The 18,942-nt window shown below is 34.9% G+C and overlaps 1 protein-coding gene across 12 annotated transcripts in view; it reads left to right on the forward strand.

The window, feature by feature from the left end:
- Positions 1 to 18,942, forward strand: part of LCORL (ligand dependent nuclear receptor corepressor like) — a 166,750-nt gene that overhangs the window by 102,259 nt on the left and 45,549 nt on the right. For all 12 annotated transcript variants that reach the window (XM_023253275.2, XM_045056553.1, XM_045056554.1 and 9 more), the window contains one exon: positions 6,681 to 6,932. In XM_023253275.2, coding sequence (XP_023109043.2) covers positions 6,681 to 6,932 — 252 coding nt within the window. The remainder of the gene's footprint in view (positions 1 to 6,680; positions 6,933 to 18,942) is intronic.

The following is an 18,942-nucleotide window of genomic DNA, read 5'->3' on the forward strand; positions in this document are numbered from 1 at the left end:
TTGGGCTCCACACTGAGCATGAAGGCTGCTTAAGATTCTCTATTTTTCTCTCTCTCTCCCTGCCCCTCTCCCCTGCTCACTTGCTCTCTTAAAAAAAAAAAAAAAAAAAAAAAAAGTCTGTTTTGACCACATATAGTTGGGTTATTCTTTTTAATACATTTTGCCAATCTCTGCTTTTCCATTTACCTTTAAAGTAATTACTGATGAGGTAGGATTTACATCTAGCATTTGCTGTTTGTTTTCAATCTGTCTTATTTCTTTATGTTTTCTCTGTTTCCATTATTACTTTCTTTTGTGTTCAATAGATATTTAATTCCTTTGTTGTGTATTTTACTATATTTTTTCAGGTATTTTCTTAATGGTTGTCTGAGGATTACAGTTAGCATCCTAATAGACAATAGTCTAGTTCAGATTAATACCAATTTAATTTCAGTAGTATATAAAAAATATCCTATATGTCTCCATTTCATTTCCCCTTCTCTGTGCTGCTTTTGTTCTCCATGTTACATCTTCATACATTGTCCACTGAGAGATATTTGCAATTATTGCTTTAGCAGTTACATTCTAAATTAGATAGGAAAAACAGCTGGAAGCAAAAAATATATTTATGCTGTATTTTTACCTATATAGTTACTGCAGTGATGCTTATTATTTCTTTGTGGGGATTTGAGTTACTGTCCAGTGTCCTTTTATTAGGTCAGGTCTGCTTGCAGCAAGTTTTCTGTTTTGGTTTATCTGAGAGTGTCTAAATTTCTCCTGTGTCTCTAAAGGATACTTTTGCAGAATATGGAATTCTTAGTTGACAGTCTTTTCTTTCAGTTCCTTGAGTAGGTCATCTCACTGCCTTCTGGCCTTCATCGTTTCTGGTGTGATATTGGCACTTAATCTCATTGAGGATCTTGTATGTGATGAATTGAGGTTTTTTTCCTTGGTACTTTCAGGACTTGCTCTTTGGTTTCTGACCACTTGATTAAGTTGCTTTTAAATGTAGCTTTCTTTGAGTTTACCCTACTTGGTGTTTGTTGAGCTTCTTGGATATGTAGATACGGTTTTTCATCAAATCTGAGACATTGTTAGCCATCATTTCTTCCACTATTCTTTGTGCCTCTTTCTCTCCTCTCCTTCTAGGACTACCATTTGTAATGTTGGTATATTTGATAGTATTCCATAGGTCTCTGAGACTCTTATTTTTCTTTCTTTTTTTCCTTCCTCCTTCCTTCCTTTACCCTCCCCCTCCCCTCACCTACCTACCACCCGTCTGTCCATCGTTCCTTTTTTCCTTCTTTGCTTCCTTCCCACTCTTCCTACCTTCTTTTCTCTCTCTCAGAATGGCTAATATCAATGGACTTTCTCTCTCTCCTCAGAATGGGTAATATCAATGAGCCTATCTTCAAATTCATTGATTCTTTTTTGACAGTTCAGATCTGTTGTTGTATCCAACCTAGTGAATTTTGCATTTTATTTTATTTTATTTTTTCAATGTTTTATTTATTTTTGAGAGAGAAAGAGTGCAAGTGGGGGAGGGACAGAGAGAGAGGGAAACAGAAGATCCAAAGCGGGCTCTGTGCTGACAGCAGCAAGCCTGATGCGAGACTCAAACTCACAAACTGTGAGATCATGAACTGAGCCAAAGTCAGATGTTTAACTGACTGAGCCACCCAGGCACCCCAAATTATGCATTTTAATTAGTGTACTTTTCAATAATTTCTAGTTGGTTCTTTTTAAAAACTTTGTTTTTATTTGCTGAGATATCCTCCTGATACTTTCCTTTATTCCTTTATACATGGTTTCCTTTAGTTTTTTTAATATATTGAAAATGTCTGATTTTAAGTTTTTGTCCAGTAATTTCAACATCTGGGCTTCCTCAGAGACATTTTCTGTTGGCTGTTTTCTTCCTGTGTGTATGGGCCATATTTCCTTGTTTTGTTTGTTTGTTTGTTTGGTTTTTTATTTGTTTTTTTGCATTTCTCATAATGTTTTGTTTAAAAAACTGGATATTTTAAATACTACAGTTTGGCACTGGTAGAAATCAGATTATTCTCCACCTCAGAGTTCGTTGTTGCTATATGTTGTTGTTTGTTTGTTTAATAACTTTTCTGATCTATTCTATGAAGTCATTAAAGTCAGTATTCTTTGTATTGTGTGTCTGTAACATCTCTGCTTGGTTAGCTTAGTGGTCAGCTGATGGTTGGACAGGGATCGCTTTAAATATCTAGAACCATAACATTGTTTGTCTTTGCCTGGGAACAGGCTACCTCAGAAGTAGGAAGGGAGAGTAGGAATAGAGCAACTGAAAACATTTTTACTATTCTTACCAAGATCTAGCTAATATTCTTGAATAGACACTTCCTGCAAAGATTTGGTTAATTCCAGAGTTCTTTTGTTTAAAGAAATGATGCACCCCACTCACAAAAAAATTAAAATTAAAAATTCACATGAGTCCCACAACATTAAGAGAGTCAAATCGGAAGAAAAACCACCCTTTTGAAGTCGTGTTCCTGGCTATTCCCCCGATTTGGTCTTTGCTCAACCTTTTTTCATTTTAGCCTCATTTGCTGTATGTATGTATGTATGTATGTATGTATGTATGTATGTATGTGTGTGTATTGTGTGTGTGTACACACACACACAATACACACACACACACACACACACACTGAAAAATTTCAAAATAATCAAGACCTGTTTTCTTTTTGTTTAACAATACTCCCTTTAGTATAGCTCTCCTCTTACATTTTATATAATTAGCAAGAGACCAGAGGGCATCTCAACACTTTCCTTAGGAATTTCCCTAGATAGATCACCTAATTTATTGCTTACATTTTCTACTCTCCAGGTTACTGTAAACAGTAGTGTTATAGAACTTTCTGCCACTACAAAATAAGTATATTCTTTCCTCTACTTTCCAATAACATTTACATCATTGTCCTACAAATCCTCACTGTACACACCTTATCAAAGACCATGAAGCTCCTATTAGCAACTTCTTCCGTACTGTTCAATTTACAATGTTAGTTCTCCCCAAAGCCCACTGCCTGGTTCTAAAGCCAAACATGCATTTTTCTTACAGCAATATCTCAACTAACACATACCAAAATTTGTTTTATTTATTTTTGCCATTTATCCCCAAAATTTGGCAGTTTAAAATAGCAAACATTTATTATCTCACATTTTCTCTGAGCTGGGACCCTCAGAGCAGCATAGCTGGATGTTTCCAGTGTGGTTTCTCACTTGGCTGCAATCAAAGGGTCAGCTAGGGTTACAGTCATCTGGGATTTGATTGATCTAGAGTATCTTCTTCCAAGTTCATTCATTGGTTGTTTGCAGGAGACCAGTTCCTCTCCATGTGAGTCTCTCTATAGAGCTTCTAACAGTATGGTCTCCTCTGGAGTGAGTAATAAGGGAGATTGAAGGACAGAATAGGGGATGGGGAGTGAGGGTATGGGAGGACAGGAAACACTAACATTCAAGAGTTACTTGATACTTTATTCTTTTATAACTTAATCTTGGAAGTGACATGCTTCTTTAGTATGCTCTTGATCACCCATACCACAGCTGATGTAACATGGAAGAGATTACACAACAGAATGAAACCAGGAGTTGGAATCATTGAGGAAGCATCTTGAAACTGGCTATTACAAAGAGCTTGTTAAACTTTGAATTAGTTAAATTTGAAAAATGAGGAGACGGGAAAAAAGTTGTTTTTGTCTTCTTGGGGCAATAGACACTATTTCCATGTGGCAGCATTCTCTCTTCTCGCCAAATATTACTTGCCTGACCTTTAAAAACATTATGATTCCTGGTCTGTATCTCTAGTTAGCTCATTTGCTTGTGCACATAATCTAAAAGGCTCAGTGACTAATCAGCAGCATTTTCTTGGTCTCTTTGTCTTTCTCTTTTGTAATTAATTAAACATACACATATTCCCCAATACAAAGGGCCAAAACTGAGTACATGAAAAGAATAGGCAGCATTATGTATTCTGCTTTAAACTTAGCTATAAACTCAACCCTCAAGTTGTAGCCCTAGGGAGATGACATGAATCCAGATATGTTTCTGTTCTTTTTTTGGTAAATTTAATTATTTTGAATTTATAAGTTGACATTATTCAATAAATTGTAGGATAGTTAAACAAAATACCTAGAAGTAAATCAAGTATCTCCTTTTCTCACATATTACAAAGCAAAATTAGGCTTGAAAAAAGATGGAAAAGAATGTTCACAGAAGCCTTCAACAGTTCCTGTAGGTAATCATCAAGAAATGATACATACTGGGAATCCCTATGTATACAACATGAAAATTTCTTGTTTTAGTGAATCACGTCATTTAAGGTACATGTGCTAATATCGCCTATTCTGGACCAAAAAGTATTTACATGTACTTAGAAATTAGGTCCTTTCTATTTTTCTATTAGTTAATAATTTTATGCTAACCTAGTTAATATTTTTACTTATTTGGCAGTTTGTGACTTAAATAAAATACAACTGCTCAGTCTGCATCTTAATAGCTAATGTTTACTAGACTGTTAAAATGTGCCAAGTACAGGAAATCAGTATTTTATCTCCGATCCTGTGTAACTTTAAAATATCCTGTGAGCAAGCTCTATTATGATTTCTAAGATTCTGTTATTATTTCCATTTTTATGAACAGAGAAACTAAAACGTAGAGGAGTATGTGATTACCCTGAGCTCATAAACATGGCTAAGATTGCAACCTATAGCTACGCCTTTTTTCCCCCTAGTACCTAAAAACAGTAGTGCCTCTCTTCCCTATTGGGTTCTAAATGAATAAATGTGAAGGCTAAAATGTTGGGTTTTTTTATAGATCCACAGTTCCTTCTCTCAGATGTTTTTTTGAGAATTTAATTTTTTTGTTTTGAAAGAGGTAATATAACCAGGATGTTTATTATGTAACATCTCCAGCAGGTCCAAAACAGTACCCTGTGATCAAATATATGGATACTTCTACGGGACTATAAATAGATTCATTTCAGCCTAGATCACATTTTGCTATGATTTGGTAGTGGTCATGGTAGAGACAGTTTGTTGCTTCTCCTCACCTCCAAATAGTACATGTTTTTAAACCATTTCGCACTTAAAAAAATTTTTTATCCAAATTTTTTATTTTAGAGAGAGAGCATACACAAGCTGGCGAGAGAGCTTGTTGGGGGATGGAGAGAGAGAGAGAGAGAGAGAGAGAGAGAGAGAGAGAGAGAATGAGAGAGAGAGAGAGAGAGAGAATCCTAAGCAGGCTCCACACTCAGCATGGGGCCTGATGCAGGGTTCAGTCCCACGACCCTGGGATCATGATCTGAACTGAAATCAAGAGTCAGACACTCAACCAGCTGAGCCACCCAGGCAAACTGCCGCCCCCCCACCCTTGTATTTTAGAGTCATGGATCTATAACAGTAGATGTTTTGGGGAACTTGTCTTCAAATCTCTTAGACATGTGCTTCAGCTAATACTGAACCCCAAAACTAAAGAGACTTAATCCTTCAGTCTCAGACAGCCCTGGATCAAGGCATGCCTATTCAAATAACACTAATCTGCCTGGGTAAGAGTTAAGGTATTTAAGGAGCAAAGGCTTAGTATCTCAAGGTTCAATTCTAAGAGGAAGAAGTATGCAGCCTAATCACATCTGCATAGTTAATCCTTTCCAATTTACCAATAGGTCTACCTCTGAAGGAGCAGAATAAATAAAAGGATTGGAGGCCAGAAGCACGCGTGTAGAAAAACCACCACTACCTAGTCTCCCCAATACCAAAACTCCTTATCACTATACTGTGTTTACAAGTAGTCTGTCCTTATTCCACACCTCTTATATAAATCATTCAGTTGTTTTACCTCTTGTACAAGTTCAACCAGAATTGTGTATCATTGCTGACCTTCATTATAGCTATAGTAGATCAACATGTTTTGAGGTCAAGAATTGATTAAGACCCTCAATAATGGTATTGCCGTTTTTATAGGAGAGTCTTAATAGATACATGCTGAAATATTTAGGAGTGAAACGTCATAATTCTACAATTTGCTTTTAGTGGTTCTGCAAACAAACAAAAAAGTTTAAAAACTAAGTATGGTCAAATACTAACAATTCTTGAATCTTGGTAGAAGCTGCCTGTGTCACTGTAGAGTTCTTTACCTTTTCTTTATGATTGGAATTTCTCAGTGTAAGCTGAGGAAAGAAAAATTTTTGATGACCTTCAGGTTATTCTATATAGGATTCTATATAGAATACACATTTGATAGAATTGAAAATTTTAATGGTAATAGTTATAAGAATTTAGATGTTTTGTTTAATAGTTAATACATGCACTTTGTATATTAAGATAGAAATTGCCTACTTACAATTTATGTTCACATTGTGTTTTAATATCTAGTAGAATACCTTTGAATTAAAACTGAAAATAAGCTGTTTTGCTTCTCTAATCCTTTGTCTGTATTTTAGTTTGGAACCAAAAGTGTTTGTTTTTAAGAAATGATTAAATATGCTAAGTTTTGGGTTGATGTAATACTAATTAAATCTACAAGGTTTCTGTTGCTAAGTCCTAGAAACCATTAGCCATTGTGGACTGAACTAAAAGACTTCTGAAACCATTAATTTTTAATAAAAATAAATTTAAGTGTTGGTATTTTGCATTTCTCTTTTTTAATGCTTATCATATTTATTTCTTCCCTAGATCTTCCTCAGAACTGTGATCCTAACATTCCCTTAGTTGCTCAGGAATTAATGAAAAAGATGATACGTCAGTTTGCAATTGAGTATATTTCAAAAAGCGGTAAAATTCAAGAAAATAGAAATGGTTCAATTGGACCAAGTCTAATATGTAAAAGTATCCAAATGAATCAAGCAGAAAACTCCCTTCAGGAAGAGCAGGAAGGCCCCTTAGACCTCACTGTGAATCGAATGCAAGAACAAAACACTCAGCAAGGTAAGACTGTGTGTGTGTGTGTGTGTGTGTATGTGTGTGTGTGTAAAACATAATGCTTTGTTTTAGTATTATTTAATATATATAAACCTTATATTCATAAAGAAATATATTTTAGAAGTAATATTATGTGTAATTGGCCTCTGTGATATGAACTAGAGAGAAGTGCTGAATTTTATATTGCATTTGACTTTATTATATGAGAGGAAATTTGAATTACTTTTTGTCTCTTTTCATAATAAAGTATATGGTAAGAGAATCATTTGTATTCTTTATTTATTTAATTAAAAAAATTTTTTTTAATTTTATTTTTTTTGAGAGAGCAAGTGAGCAGGGGAGGGTCAGAGAGAGAAAGAGAGGGAGGGAGGGAGGGAGAGAGAAAGAGAGAGCGCTAAGAAAGAGAGGGAGAGGGAGGGAGGGAGGAAGAGAAGGAGAGAGAGAGAGAGAGAGAGAGAGAGAGACAGAGAGAGAGAGAGAGAGAGAGAGAGAGAGAGAGAGAGAGAGAAAAGAGAGAATCCCAAGCATACTCTGCACTGTCAGAGCAGAGCCCAATGCGAGGCTTGAACTCACGACTATGAGATCATGACCTGAGCTGAAACCAAGAGTCGGATGCCTAACCAACTGAGCCACCCAGGCATCCCATAAAAACATATTTTTAAAATGTACAGCTGAGAATATTAATTAAGCACTTGTTCAGTTTTTTATACTTAAGTGAAAAATAAAAGTAAATTGATTTTTCATCAATTACTTATAATGTAACTGGGAAAGAGAAAAGTTAATATATGTGATAAATATAATATAATCACACAGTTAACTATATAGAGATACATTTTTCATAGGAGTCCTGAATGATGAAAGGTATGTTGGACTTATCTAATACTTAATTGAAGGAAGAGTGATGATTCACAGAGGAAAGGAAGGAAGGGCCTTTTAAATGCTTGTGGCAGATGCCAAATAAGCTTTGCCTGGAGAAGAGAGCAAGTGTCTTTTGTTAACACAAGTTAGGGATCGTGTTGTCAATCCTTGAAGACAGGAAAATATCAGCATTAAGTTTGATCACAGAAGGCAGTGTGTTTTGGAGTTCTAAAGAAGAGTACCTAGTCAGTGTTTAAAAAGATAGTCTTTTCATTATATGAGACAGATTAAAATTGAAAGGGGATGAAATATGGAAATAATTTTCTCTTTTTGCTTCCCTAATTTTGGGTCATGGGTGTTTATATAGAAAAATCTGAGAAATATTAAGATAATAATTAGTTTATAAGAGACAGGTCCAAGATGACACATCATAAGTCCTGAGGAAAAAATACATCAATACATAGAATTTTGGAAGTTAGAAAGTATAGGATTTTTAGAGTTTTGCTTGCTTTCTTTTTGCTCTTCCATGTTTCATACCCTCTTTGAGCTCTTTGTGGGAGGCAGTTCAGTGTTGTAACAATACTGAAACATAGCCTTTGGTGTCTAACAAACTTGTAGTTGAAATCTCAGCTCTGCAACTTACTTGAAAAGGTAACTTTACCTATTGGAGCATTAGTTTCCTCATTTGTTACTTGGCAGTAATAATAACAAACTAATTAGAGCAATGTGAAAGTCAAATATGAGCTAACCAACTCATAAAAGATAGCCAAACCCTGGCCTCCATACTCTGTACCTCCTGTTCCTTACTACCACAGAAGAGAAGCCTTAGCAGTAACATAGTGATCTGTAAATATTTGTATGGCCATTAGACTAAAGTAGGATGGAACTTTCTTTGAATAACCCAGGAGTAGATTTAGGATCTGGAAATTAGATGGAAACAGATTTCAGATCCATTTATGAAAGAATATTTCTGGGGCGCCTGGGTGACGCAGTCGGTTAAGCGTCCGACTTCAGCCAGGTCACGATCTCGCGGTCCGGGAGTTCGAGACCCGCGTCAGGCTCTGGGCTGATGGCTCAGCCTGGAGCCTGTTTCAGATTCTGTGTCTCCCTCTCTCTCTGCCCCTCCCCCGTTCATGCTCTGTCTCTCTCTGTCCCAAAAATAAATAAAAAACGTTGAAAAAAAATTTTTTTTAAAAAAAGAAAGAATATTTCTAAGGATCAGACATCTCTCCAAGTGGAAAGTGGTTGCCTTATCATTAGAGGTTTACAAAAGCATCAGATGAATGGCTGGAATAAATGACATTTTAAAAGTAAATTTCCAATCTTTACATTCTGTGATTCTGTGAACTTAAGTGATAAGGCAGACCCAACTATATGTAGAAAACAAGTAAATTATTTAAATGACTGTGCTATTCTCAGCAAAGTGCACAAATATGTGTGTGAAAATCCTTTTCATCTGATGGTTGAAAACCATCAGTAATGATAGTATATATAAATCTATACCGTAAATAGTTTTCTTGACAATTTGGGGGGATGACTTCTTGTCTTATGTAATTTCAGTGCTCATACTTCAGGATAGGAACCATTTAGTCTAATGTGGCTTGTGCCATAGAGAGCAAGGGAGAGAATGTTAATAGATTAAGCCAAAGAAATAAGGATCAGATTATGAGAAAGCTATGTAGGAAATAATAAGATTTTCTTTCTTAGGACCACAGAGAGCTGCTAGATTGCTTCAAGTGGACAGTAATGAAATTAGATTTTTTTAATAAAACCACTCTGCTATGGTATAGATGGGTAGGCTCTAACTTTGCATACTTGTACACCAAATCTTTAAAAAAAAAAAAAATGGAGCATATATCCTTTGAGGCATTTATGTGTGGATTTGTGTGTGTATGTATACACATCAATATCTGCACTAATCTTTCCACAAATTAAAATTTTTAAGGTTGAAGTAAAGATTTAACAATTTAAAAATTGTTAAATGTCTTGCTAATCATGACTTCACTGCCAGTATCTTATTACACAGTATAGACTTTGGGAGAATTTTATTAGTCATGATAGAAGCTATAAATCCATATTTTAAATGGTTTTCTTAAGAATTAAAATTTTTGGCCTGAATTCACTGTTCTTACCTATAATCAATAAAGTGCTCACACTAGCAGTAGCAGTGTTTTTCCTTTGTTTATTTGCTAGTGCTTACATTTTTCATATTATTCTCACTTTATGTCTTAACAGTACTCATTTAAGCCCATTGTTCATTTTGTGAGTTGATTTATTCAAATTAGATCATGTAATCCATAAGTTTAATACCTAATCTAACCGTAAGTAATGTAGACAATTTATAGGCAGTTAGTGTAACTTATTAATCTTTAAATTATCAAACACAGGGGCGCCTGGGTGGCTCAGTCGGTTGAGCATCCGACTTCGGCTCAGGTCATGATCTTGCGGTTCGTGAGTTCAAGCCCCGCGTCAGGCTCTGTGCTGACAGCTCAGAGCCTGGAGCCTGTTTCGGATTCTGTCTGTGTCTCCCTCTCTCTCTCTGACCCTCCCCCATTCATGCTCTGTCTCTCTCTGTCTCAAAAATAAATAAACATTAAAAACAATATTTAAAAAAAAAATTATCAAACACAAATGGTTTTATAAGGTTCATATAGTTAAAGCAACAGATAATTTTTGTCTTTTGTAGACTATCTTAAAGAATAGAAAAGAAAGAAATATTGATCTAATCTTAATACCAAAACCAGACAGAATAGCAAAAGAAAGAAATTTGCAAACGAGTCTTACTTACAAACATAGGTGCAAACATCCTAAATAAATACTAGCAAATTGAATACAGTGAAGTGTAAAAACATAATAAATAATGACAGGGAGGCATGGATGAGTCCACATTTGAAAAACCTCCATGATTTTCCACATTACCAAGAAAAAGAAAAAAGAAATGTATCATCCTAATATATACATTAAAAAATTCTACAAAAGCTGATACATTTATAATAAAAAATACTTATAAAAATTAACAGTAAATGGGCACTGGCACTACCAAAAATATTGTAACCTAATGAGTTAAAGTAATGGACAAGACAACAATGTACACTGTTGCCAATTTTCAACATTTTCCCTGACCATAAGAAGTCCTGACTTCTGTAACATGATGAGAAAAAAATGGAAGTATGAAAATAAGGAATAATAAATAATGTGTTATAAGGAAAGAATGAACAAAATTGTGGTGGCTTATAAATAATATGGTTATGGATGTAGAAGTTATGAAAGAATAGGATAACTTTTATCAGAACTGATAAAAAGCTCCAAAAAGGTACTGCTCACAAGATCAGTATATATTACTGCATATCAGCAACCACCTAGTTAGACAATCCTGTGTTTAAAAAATCTTATTTACAATAGCAACAAAAGCAGTAAATGCACCAAAACATCTAAGAATGAAACTAATAAACCATTTAAAACCTTATGGATAACATAAAACTAGTGAAGGACACAAATAAGACTCCCAAAATAAGCAATTGTATTTTAAATGGATGGACAGACTCTAAAAGATGGCATTTCATGCTTAATATGTTTACAGATTCATTCATTCCCGTTAAAATTCTCATAGGGTTTAGGGGCGCCTGGGTGGCGCAGTCGGTTAAGCGTCCGACTTCAGCCAGGTCACGATCTCGCGGTCCGGGAGTTCGAGCCCCGCGTCAGGCTCTGGGCTGATGGCTCGGAGCCTGGAGCCTGTTTCCGATTCTGTGTCTCCCTCTCTCTCTGCCCCTCCCCCGTTCATGCTCTGTCTCTCTCTGTCCCAAAAATAAATAAACGTTGGAAAAAAAAATGTTTAAAATTCTCATAGGGTTTATTGTCAGAAATGACTTGCCAATCCTAAAATTTATGAGCAATACTTAAAGAGCTAAGAAAAACTAAGGGTGGCTGAGGGAGTCACTCTAAAACGTATGAACACTTACTTGGTGCAGTAAAGTTAAAACGTGGTTCTGCTGGCCATATAAAAATGAGTAGAACAAATTAGCAATCCGGAAACTCTGCAAACATTGGTGGAATCTGGTACAAGACACAGATGTCATTATAAATCACTGGGAAAGATGAATTGAATTAATGGTTCCAGGGGAACTGGTTACCCATTGTAGTACCCCATAACGAAAAAAGATGATTCCTATTTTACACCACTCACAAAAGTAATTCAAGTGGGCTCAAGGATTAAATGTGAAAAGAAAAACTGAAAGAAAATATAAACAATTACATCCTACCAAACTCAAAATAAGAAGGAAGAATTTCTTAAGATGCAAGAATAACAATCCCTATAGCAATGTTGTAAATTTTATTGTATTGAAATGAACTTAAGTATTATAAAGGCACTATGAACAGAGTGAAAATTCAAGCCTCAAATGGAGATAGTATTTATAACTGATGTAACTGGCAACCATTCAACTAACAGAACAAAACTGCAGCAAACGAGAAAAACACAACTATGTAGAAGAATAGGCAAAAACAGTTGGCAGAAAAGAATTAGCCATTTAAGCAAAAAAAAAAGATACTCAAAAGAATATCCTATCCAGCCTCTGCCCCAGTATAGGGTTCTTTTATTCTCTACTGTAAGAGATGGTAATTCAACCGCTGATTGACAGTAAATACTTGCAAAAAATCTTTGTTTGACAGCTCTGACAATTAAGGTCATATATCTGAAATAGCCATCCTTCATTTTCATTTTTTCTATCTGCAACAATGTTTTACTTAACAGTACTATAAATAATTTATAGAAATTATTTTATCTTTAAGACTTCTGTTTTCCATGCTAATCTTTAAGAGTTTTTCCTCCCATCTGCAGCAATTTAGTCCTTCTACTAGTGCTGTAAATATTTATTGAAACTATTATGTCTCTCTAAACTTATGTTTTCCATGGAAATCTTTTCATCTTTTTGATTGTTCTTCATAAGTCAGTTTCCATATTCATCATTTTCCTGCCCTCTCTTCCACAAACTCTAGACTAACTTAAAATATAGTTACCCCAAAGGAAACATTCCCATTTATCTCTCCATTGTACATTCCAGCCAGGTGTTTCAAATATTAGAGATATTTCTTTGTGTACTTTCATTTCTACAGATTTGTATAAATACTCTGAACCTCAGAAACTGGGAAGAAGTAAGTCATGCATTGCTTGTACCAGTGATTCTTTTTTGCCCTGGCACACTGTTAAAAACAGGTAGAAATGACGTTAGCATATCATTTTTTTAAATTTCCGCTTTAATCCAGGCCCAAAGTAAAAACCTTCTAAATTCCAAAATACAGGAAGAGCTTACCAGTCCTATACAAAACAAGATCAAATGTGGGCAGAGATGAAACAGCGTGTCATTGGCCCTTGGTATAGATTTCTGCCATGAAGTCCAGTGGATATTCTGGTAGAGCTTTCATTATAGTAAATTTCTCGTTGCATTGCCATTGTTTCCATGTTTATCTTTCCACTATAATATATCTTTTGGAAGCAGGAACCTCTCTCTTCATTTTTGTATTCCTACTACATGTATGATGTATGACGTATTGGATTAAAAATCGTCATTGTAGGGGCTCCTGGGTGGGTCAGTCAGTTAAGCGTCTGACTTGAGCTCAGGTCATGATCTCACAGTTTGTGAGTTCGAGCCCTGCATCGGGCTCTGCTGACAGCTCAGAGCCTGGAGCCTGCTTCTGTTTCTGTGTCTCCCTCTTTCTGCCCCTCCCTGACTCACACTCTGTCTCTCTCTAAAAATAAAAACATTTTTAAAAAAATCATCATTGATTTCAAATGCTACTGACAAAAATGAGAACTAAGACTTGGTCATTCGATTTATGATTTTTTAGCAGTGAATTTTTTTTATTTTAAACATTCTAGATGGAAAATACCCTGAAATACCCTAATACTTTCATAAACAACATATGGTACATTAAGTGTCATGGTGAACATTAGTTGTTGCACTGCCTTGTAATGTCTTGGCACTTTTAGAATTATTTCCCCTCAAGCTAATTGGCAATAAATAAGTAAAAAAAAAAAAAAAAAATTTTTTTTTTTTTTAATTACTACTTCACACTGCTACCAGTAAACTAACCTTTGGAAATCATAGCTCCTAGTTTGAATAAGATTTTCTTTAAAAAAAAAAAAAATTATGTATGAGATTAATATCAATTAGGCTTCAAGTGAGCAATAGGAGACTGCATTGAATAAATTATATGAATTTCAGTGATATGTTTAGTTGTTATTAAGTATCCTTTGCTGGTGTTACTGTCACTACTAGTCTGGTTTCTTGGCTAAGATTAAGGTGGGTGAAGCTGTCAGCTGAGATGTTAAACTGTCATTAAGAGAGCCATTATGGTTTTATGGTATTATGTTTACAGTAAATGAAGTCTTTTGCTGTTCTATTAGGAGAATACAGAATTCAGAAGATATTTCTGTGTCTACCAGTGAAGGCCATAAAATGACTCGTCTTGATTTCTATGCTGAGCTTTTGTTTTCCAAGGCTAAAGACATGGAGGAAAATGTTATGTTCTATGCTTAAGGTTATACCATATTTTATTTAAACTGAAGAAGAAAACATAATATATCTAGATTATCCATGCCCTTTTCAAACTAATACTCCCTGACTCTAGGGATAGAAGATACTTAAAAATTCCAAATCAAGGCAAACCAGTCCACTGCTTAAAACCTTTTAATGGCTTCTCATTGTCCTTAGGATAAAATCTAAAAAATCTCTTTTGTTTTAGTCCTCATTCTGGCTTTTTCTCATTTTCTTCAATATGTCATACGCTCAGGCCTCAGAACATTCACACATACCATTGCCTTTTTGTAGAAGCCACTCTCTACCCACACCAATTTATTCTAAATAAAACTTGGCTTTTTTCAAGTCTTTTAAACACCATGTCTCTAAGAAAACCTCCTCCACACTTCCTAAATTGCATGCACACATACACATGTGTACACATTCTTATTAATTCCCACCAAAATTTAGTTTGGGTCTCTTATTATATTTTCTTATAGCAGCTTGTGTTCTTTTGTAGCACTTCTCACCCTTCTAATTATTTGTTTCCACCATCTTATTTTGTACTTTGTTTGTTTAGCTCTTTCCCCTCCTTCATTATTTTCTTTTAGGTTTCATTTTTTCCTTTATTTCACTTTTTTTTCTTTGCTGATTTTGAAGTTATATACTCTCTTGCTATTCTGTTAGTGGTTATGCTAGAAATTTTTTAGTGTGTAATTAACTGAACACTTAATGTAAAGAACTTAGAGTATCTTAACTTGTCACCTATCCCAACACATACAGCCATTTTATCAGAACTTTACTTCTCTTTTTATCACACCACAATCTAACCTAATCTAAATAATCTAATCTGATTATAACTATTTGTTTTATATTATCAATTTTTGTTTAGCTTTACATATATGATGACCATTTCCTTTGCTCACCATTCCTTCCTTTATCTCATATCTCAGATTTACTCTGGGAACAGAAATTTTAATTCTTTTAATTCTATTGATAGTGAACTCCAAGGTTTTTTTCAGTTTCTTCTACTACTACTTCATCTCTTTCTTCTTCTTTCCTCCTCCTCTTCCTCCTCCTCCTCCTCCTCCTCCTCCTCCTCCTCCTCCTCCTCCTTCTTCTTCTTCTCCTTCTCCTTCTCCTTCTCCTTCTCCTTCTCCTTCTCCTTTTTTTGTTTTTTTAATTTTAGAGAGCATGCAGGCGGGGGAGAAGGGCAGAGGGAAAGAGAGAGAGAGAGCATCTTAATAAGCAGGCTTCCATGCTCAGCATGGAGCCTGACGCAGGGCTTGATCTGACAACCCTTGGATCATGACCTGAGCTGAAACCAAGAGTCAGGTGCTGAACCGACTGAGCCACCCAGGCACCCTGATTCTTTTTATATTTAATGTATGTTCTTCAAAGATAATTTTTCTGGGTATACTAGTTTAGACTGACAATTATTTTTTTTTCAGCACTTAGCAGTGCTGATAGTGTCTTGGCTTCCATTGTTACTAAAACTTCAACTCATCATCTTTCCTTTATAGGTAATCTTCATACTCTGTACTTCTAGTGTCTCTGTCTTTGCCTCTTTCTCTGTTTTGTTTATGGTGTTCTGCAGGTTGTCTGGGATATGTTTGGGTGTAGTTTTACTTTATTCTGATTGTTAATCATGTGGTTTCTATTAACAGGCCAAATATCTTTCATCAATTGTTATATTTTTAGCCATTATCTTTTCAAATGTATTGTAGCTCTCATTTTATCACCTGTCAAAATCTACTGAGACATATTTTGGATACTCTCATTCTATCCTGTCTCTTATCTTCTCTTTTATATATTCCACCTCTTTGTCTCCTTGTGTTGCATCTTGATTAGTTTATTTAGAACAATCTCCAAATTCACTAATTCTCTCTTGAGCTATTCTAATCACTGCTTAACCTGTATCTTGAGTTTCTAATTTGTTATTACATTTTTCATTTCCAGAAGTTATTTGTAACATTTTAAAATATGCCTGTCAGTGTGCCCCTTATTTTCCAAAAGAATCAATAAGCAAGATATCAAGAGTGACTAGGAAGATTATTTTAGGTAAGATGGTCAGGTATTTAGATCAGATTATTTAGGTAAGGCCTTCTTGAGGAAATGAGTTTGAGCAGAGACTTGAATAATGAGAAGTTCTCCATATGAAGATCTGAGGGCAAGACATTCCAGGTAGAAGAAATAACAGATACAAAGACAAAAATATCAGAAATCAATAAAAGCAGGAACAAGTGAGTTATGTTTGAGGAACTATATGAAGGTTGCCTCAGTTACTTAAAAATCAAGAGGCTATTGAAAGCTTTTTCTATAGTCGAGATTATAGAGTGGCAAGAAATATAATTGTTGCAGAATATATGAACTGGATTTTTCATTTTTCTGTCTTATAAAGAATATCACAAAAAATCATGCTCTTTGCAGTCAGATGTTCCATAAATGTTGCCATGTAAACAAACCATCACTTGGCTAACATAATTAGTTGTATGAAGCATAAAAAGAAAGAAGGACAGAAAGGAAGAAAAGATCAACTTCCTTTGTGGCCATTACATTTTTCCTGAATATTTGTTATAGTTTGATACTAAATTGGCCACTTTAGCACCACATGGTTTCTAAGTGACATCAGATTTTAGTTCTCTTTGTAATTTCATCTGTTTTCCTTCTGAAGAGATAACTTTCATAATAAATATCTTAACATAACTTTGAATTTATCAGTTTGCCAAAATTGTATTCTCATGCTCAGATTGAATAAAGTAAAGCTTACATTACTTCTGTATTTAAAATCTTCCTCTTAGTTTTCTATTACATGAAGAACAAAATTTAAGTTTATTTTCAAGACTTGTATGGCTTTGCTAAGATCTTGTTCATGTCCACCTCTCTGTTTTATATGGAGAGAATATATGTGTATATATGTTCAAGGTTTTTCATTGAGGGCATTATTTATAATAGCAAAGGGTTAGAAATATATTCTGGTTTGCAAAAACAAAGCAGGAAAGATAAAAACTAACAGCATGGTTACCTATAAGGGGGTGACGTAGATGAGGCAGAGAGGAAAGGATGGAAGTTCTGTGAATAGACCTTGTGTAATTTTATGTAAATATCCTACATATTCCAAAGAATACACATTTAAAAAAAATAATAAAGCAATCCCTAAACATGTGAGAAAGAATGTAGCATATAAACCTGACTGCATTATATGACACAGAAGAAAGAATTATGTGAGGTGACTTTAACCAGTATTTTGACTGTACATTCTTAGTGGAATATATTCTAAAGACAAGGAGATGCTTCAAAGAAATGCTTTTGGTAATATTAGTAATAGTATTGCCATTGTTATTTTGAAACTTAAATGATAAATATGTAATCATGTTAACATTGTTAGGAAACCAAGATTTTCAGGGTAAGGGGAAAAAATGAGTAAAATGAAAGAAGTAAAAACACTTTAATATTATATGTGAATTGGAAATGTCAGTGCAAATTCATGAATTTCTTTTCTTTTCAAAAATATGCATTTCCTAGTCTGGCCACTGAAGTACCTAAAAGCAGTGACAGCTCAATCCCATTGAACTAGACCTGGATTGTGGTCTTTAAACATTATTTTCCTTCGGGTGCCTGGGTGGCTCAGTCAGTTAAAATGCCTCTGACTCTTGGTTTTAGCTAGGACATGATCTTACAACTTCAGGGGCTCAAACCCTGCATCAGGCATGGAACCTGCTTGCGATTCTCTCTCTCCCCTCTCTCTCTGCTCCTCCCTCACTTGAGTTGTCCCTCTCAAATTAAACTTTAAAAACAATCTTCTTAAGATAATAGAATAAAAATAAACATTATTTGCCTTTAGGGGCACCTGGGTGCTCAGTCAGTTGAGCATCAGACTCTTGATCTCGGCGTGGGTCGTGATCTCTTGATTCATGAGTTCGAGTCCCACATGGGTCTCTGTGCTTGGGGATTCTTTTTTTCATTCTCTCTCTGCCCCTCCCCCACTCATACTCATGCTCTCTCTGTCTCAAAATAAATAACTTAAAAAAATAAACATTTTTTTTCCTTTAAAAGGAAGCTAGCTGCTTCTTTGCAATCCTGGTCTAGATTAGAAAGTGTACAGAATGAGCCTAGAACATCTTGTTCCAACAAGCAAGGAAGCTCTAAAGGCTGAATTGCCAACAGAATACAGAAGCTAATGTTAAGGGTTCCCCATTGGCCAATATGAGAACATTTGAGCATCAAAAGGAAGAACAATTGCAACTGAAGCATGCTGAATGTTTTAAAATCCATTAGTTTATGATAATCAGAAAATAGAAGTGCCTCTCGGAGCCTTTAGTCCGCACTGGAGATACAGTAGTGTACCAGCTCCTTACTGTGCAAATGAGCAATTAAAGGAAAAAGTTACGCATAATTCCTTTTTTTTTTCTTAAACAAATTGTATTTCAGGACCAAATAGCCATCATTTAAGGAAGATTCTTAAAGAAGAATCTTTAAGATAATAAATATGGAAGACGTGATAGTCTAAAAATATTACTATTTTGCATCTGCTAATAAGATAATTGAATCAAACATCATCATCAGAAGATAAAACTATTAGAGGAAAGGTTGTTTGGGGAGCTTTACAATGGATGGTGGGGTCAGACTATCACCATCAGAAC

Source organism: Felis catus, chromosome B1 (assembly GCF_018350175.1).
Source record: "Felis catus isolate Fca126 chromosome B1, F.catus_Fca126_mat1.0, whole genome shotgun sequence".
NCBI lineage: Eukaryota > Metazoa > Chordata > Mammalia > Carnivora > Felidae > Felis > Felis catus.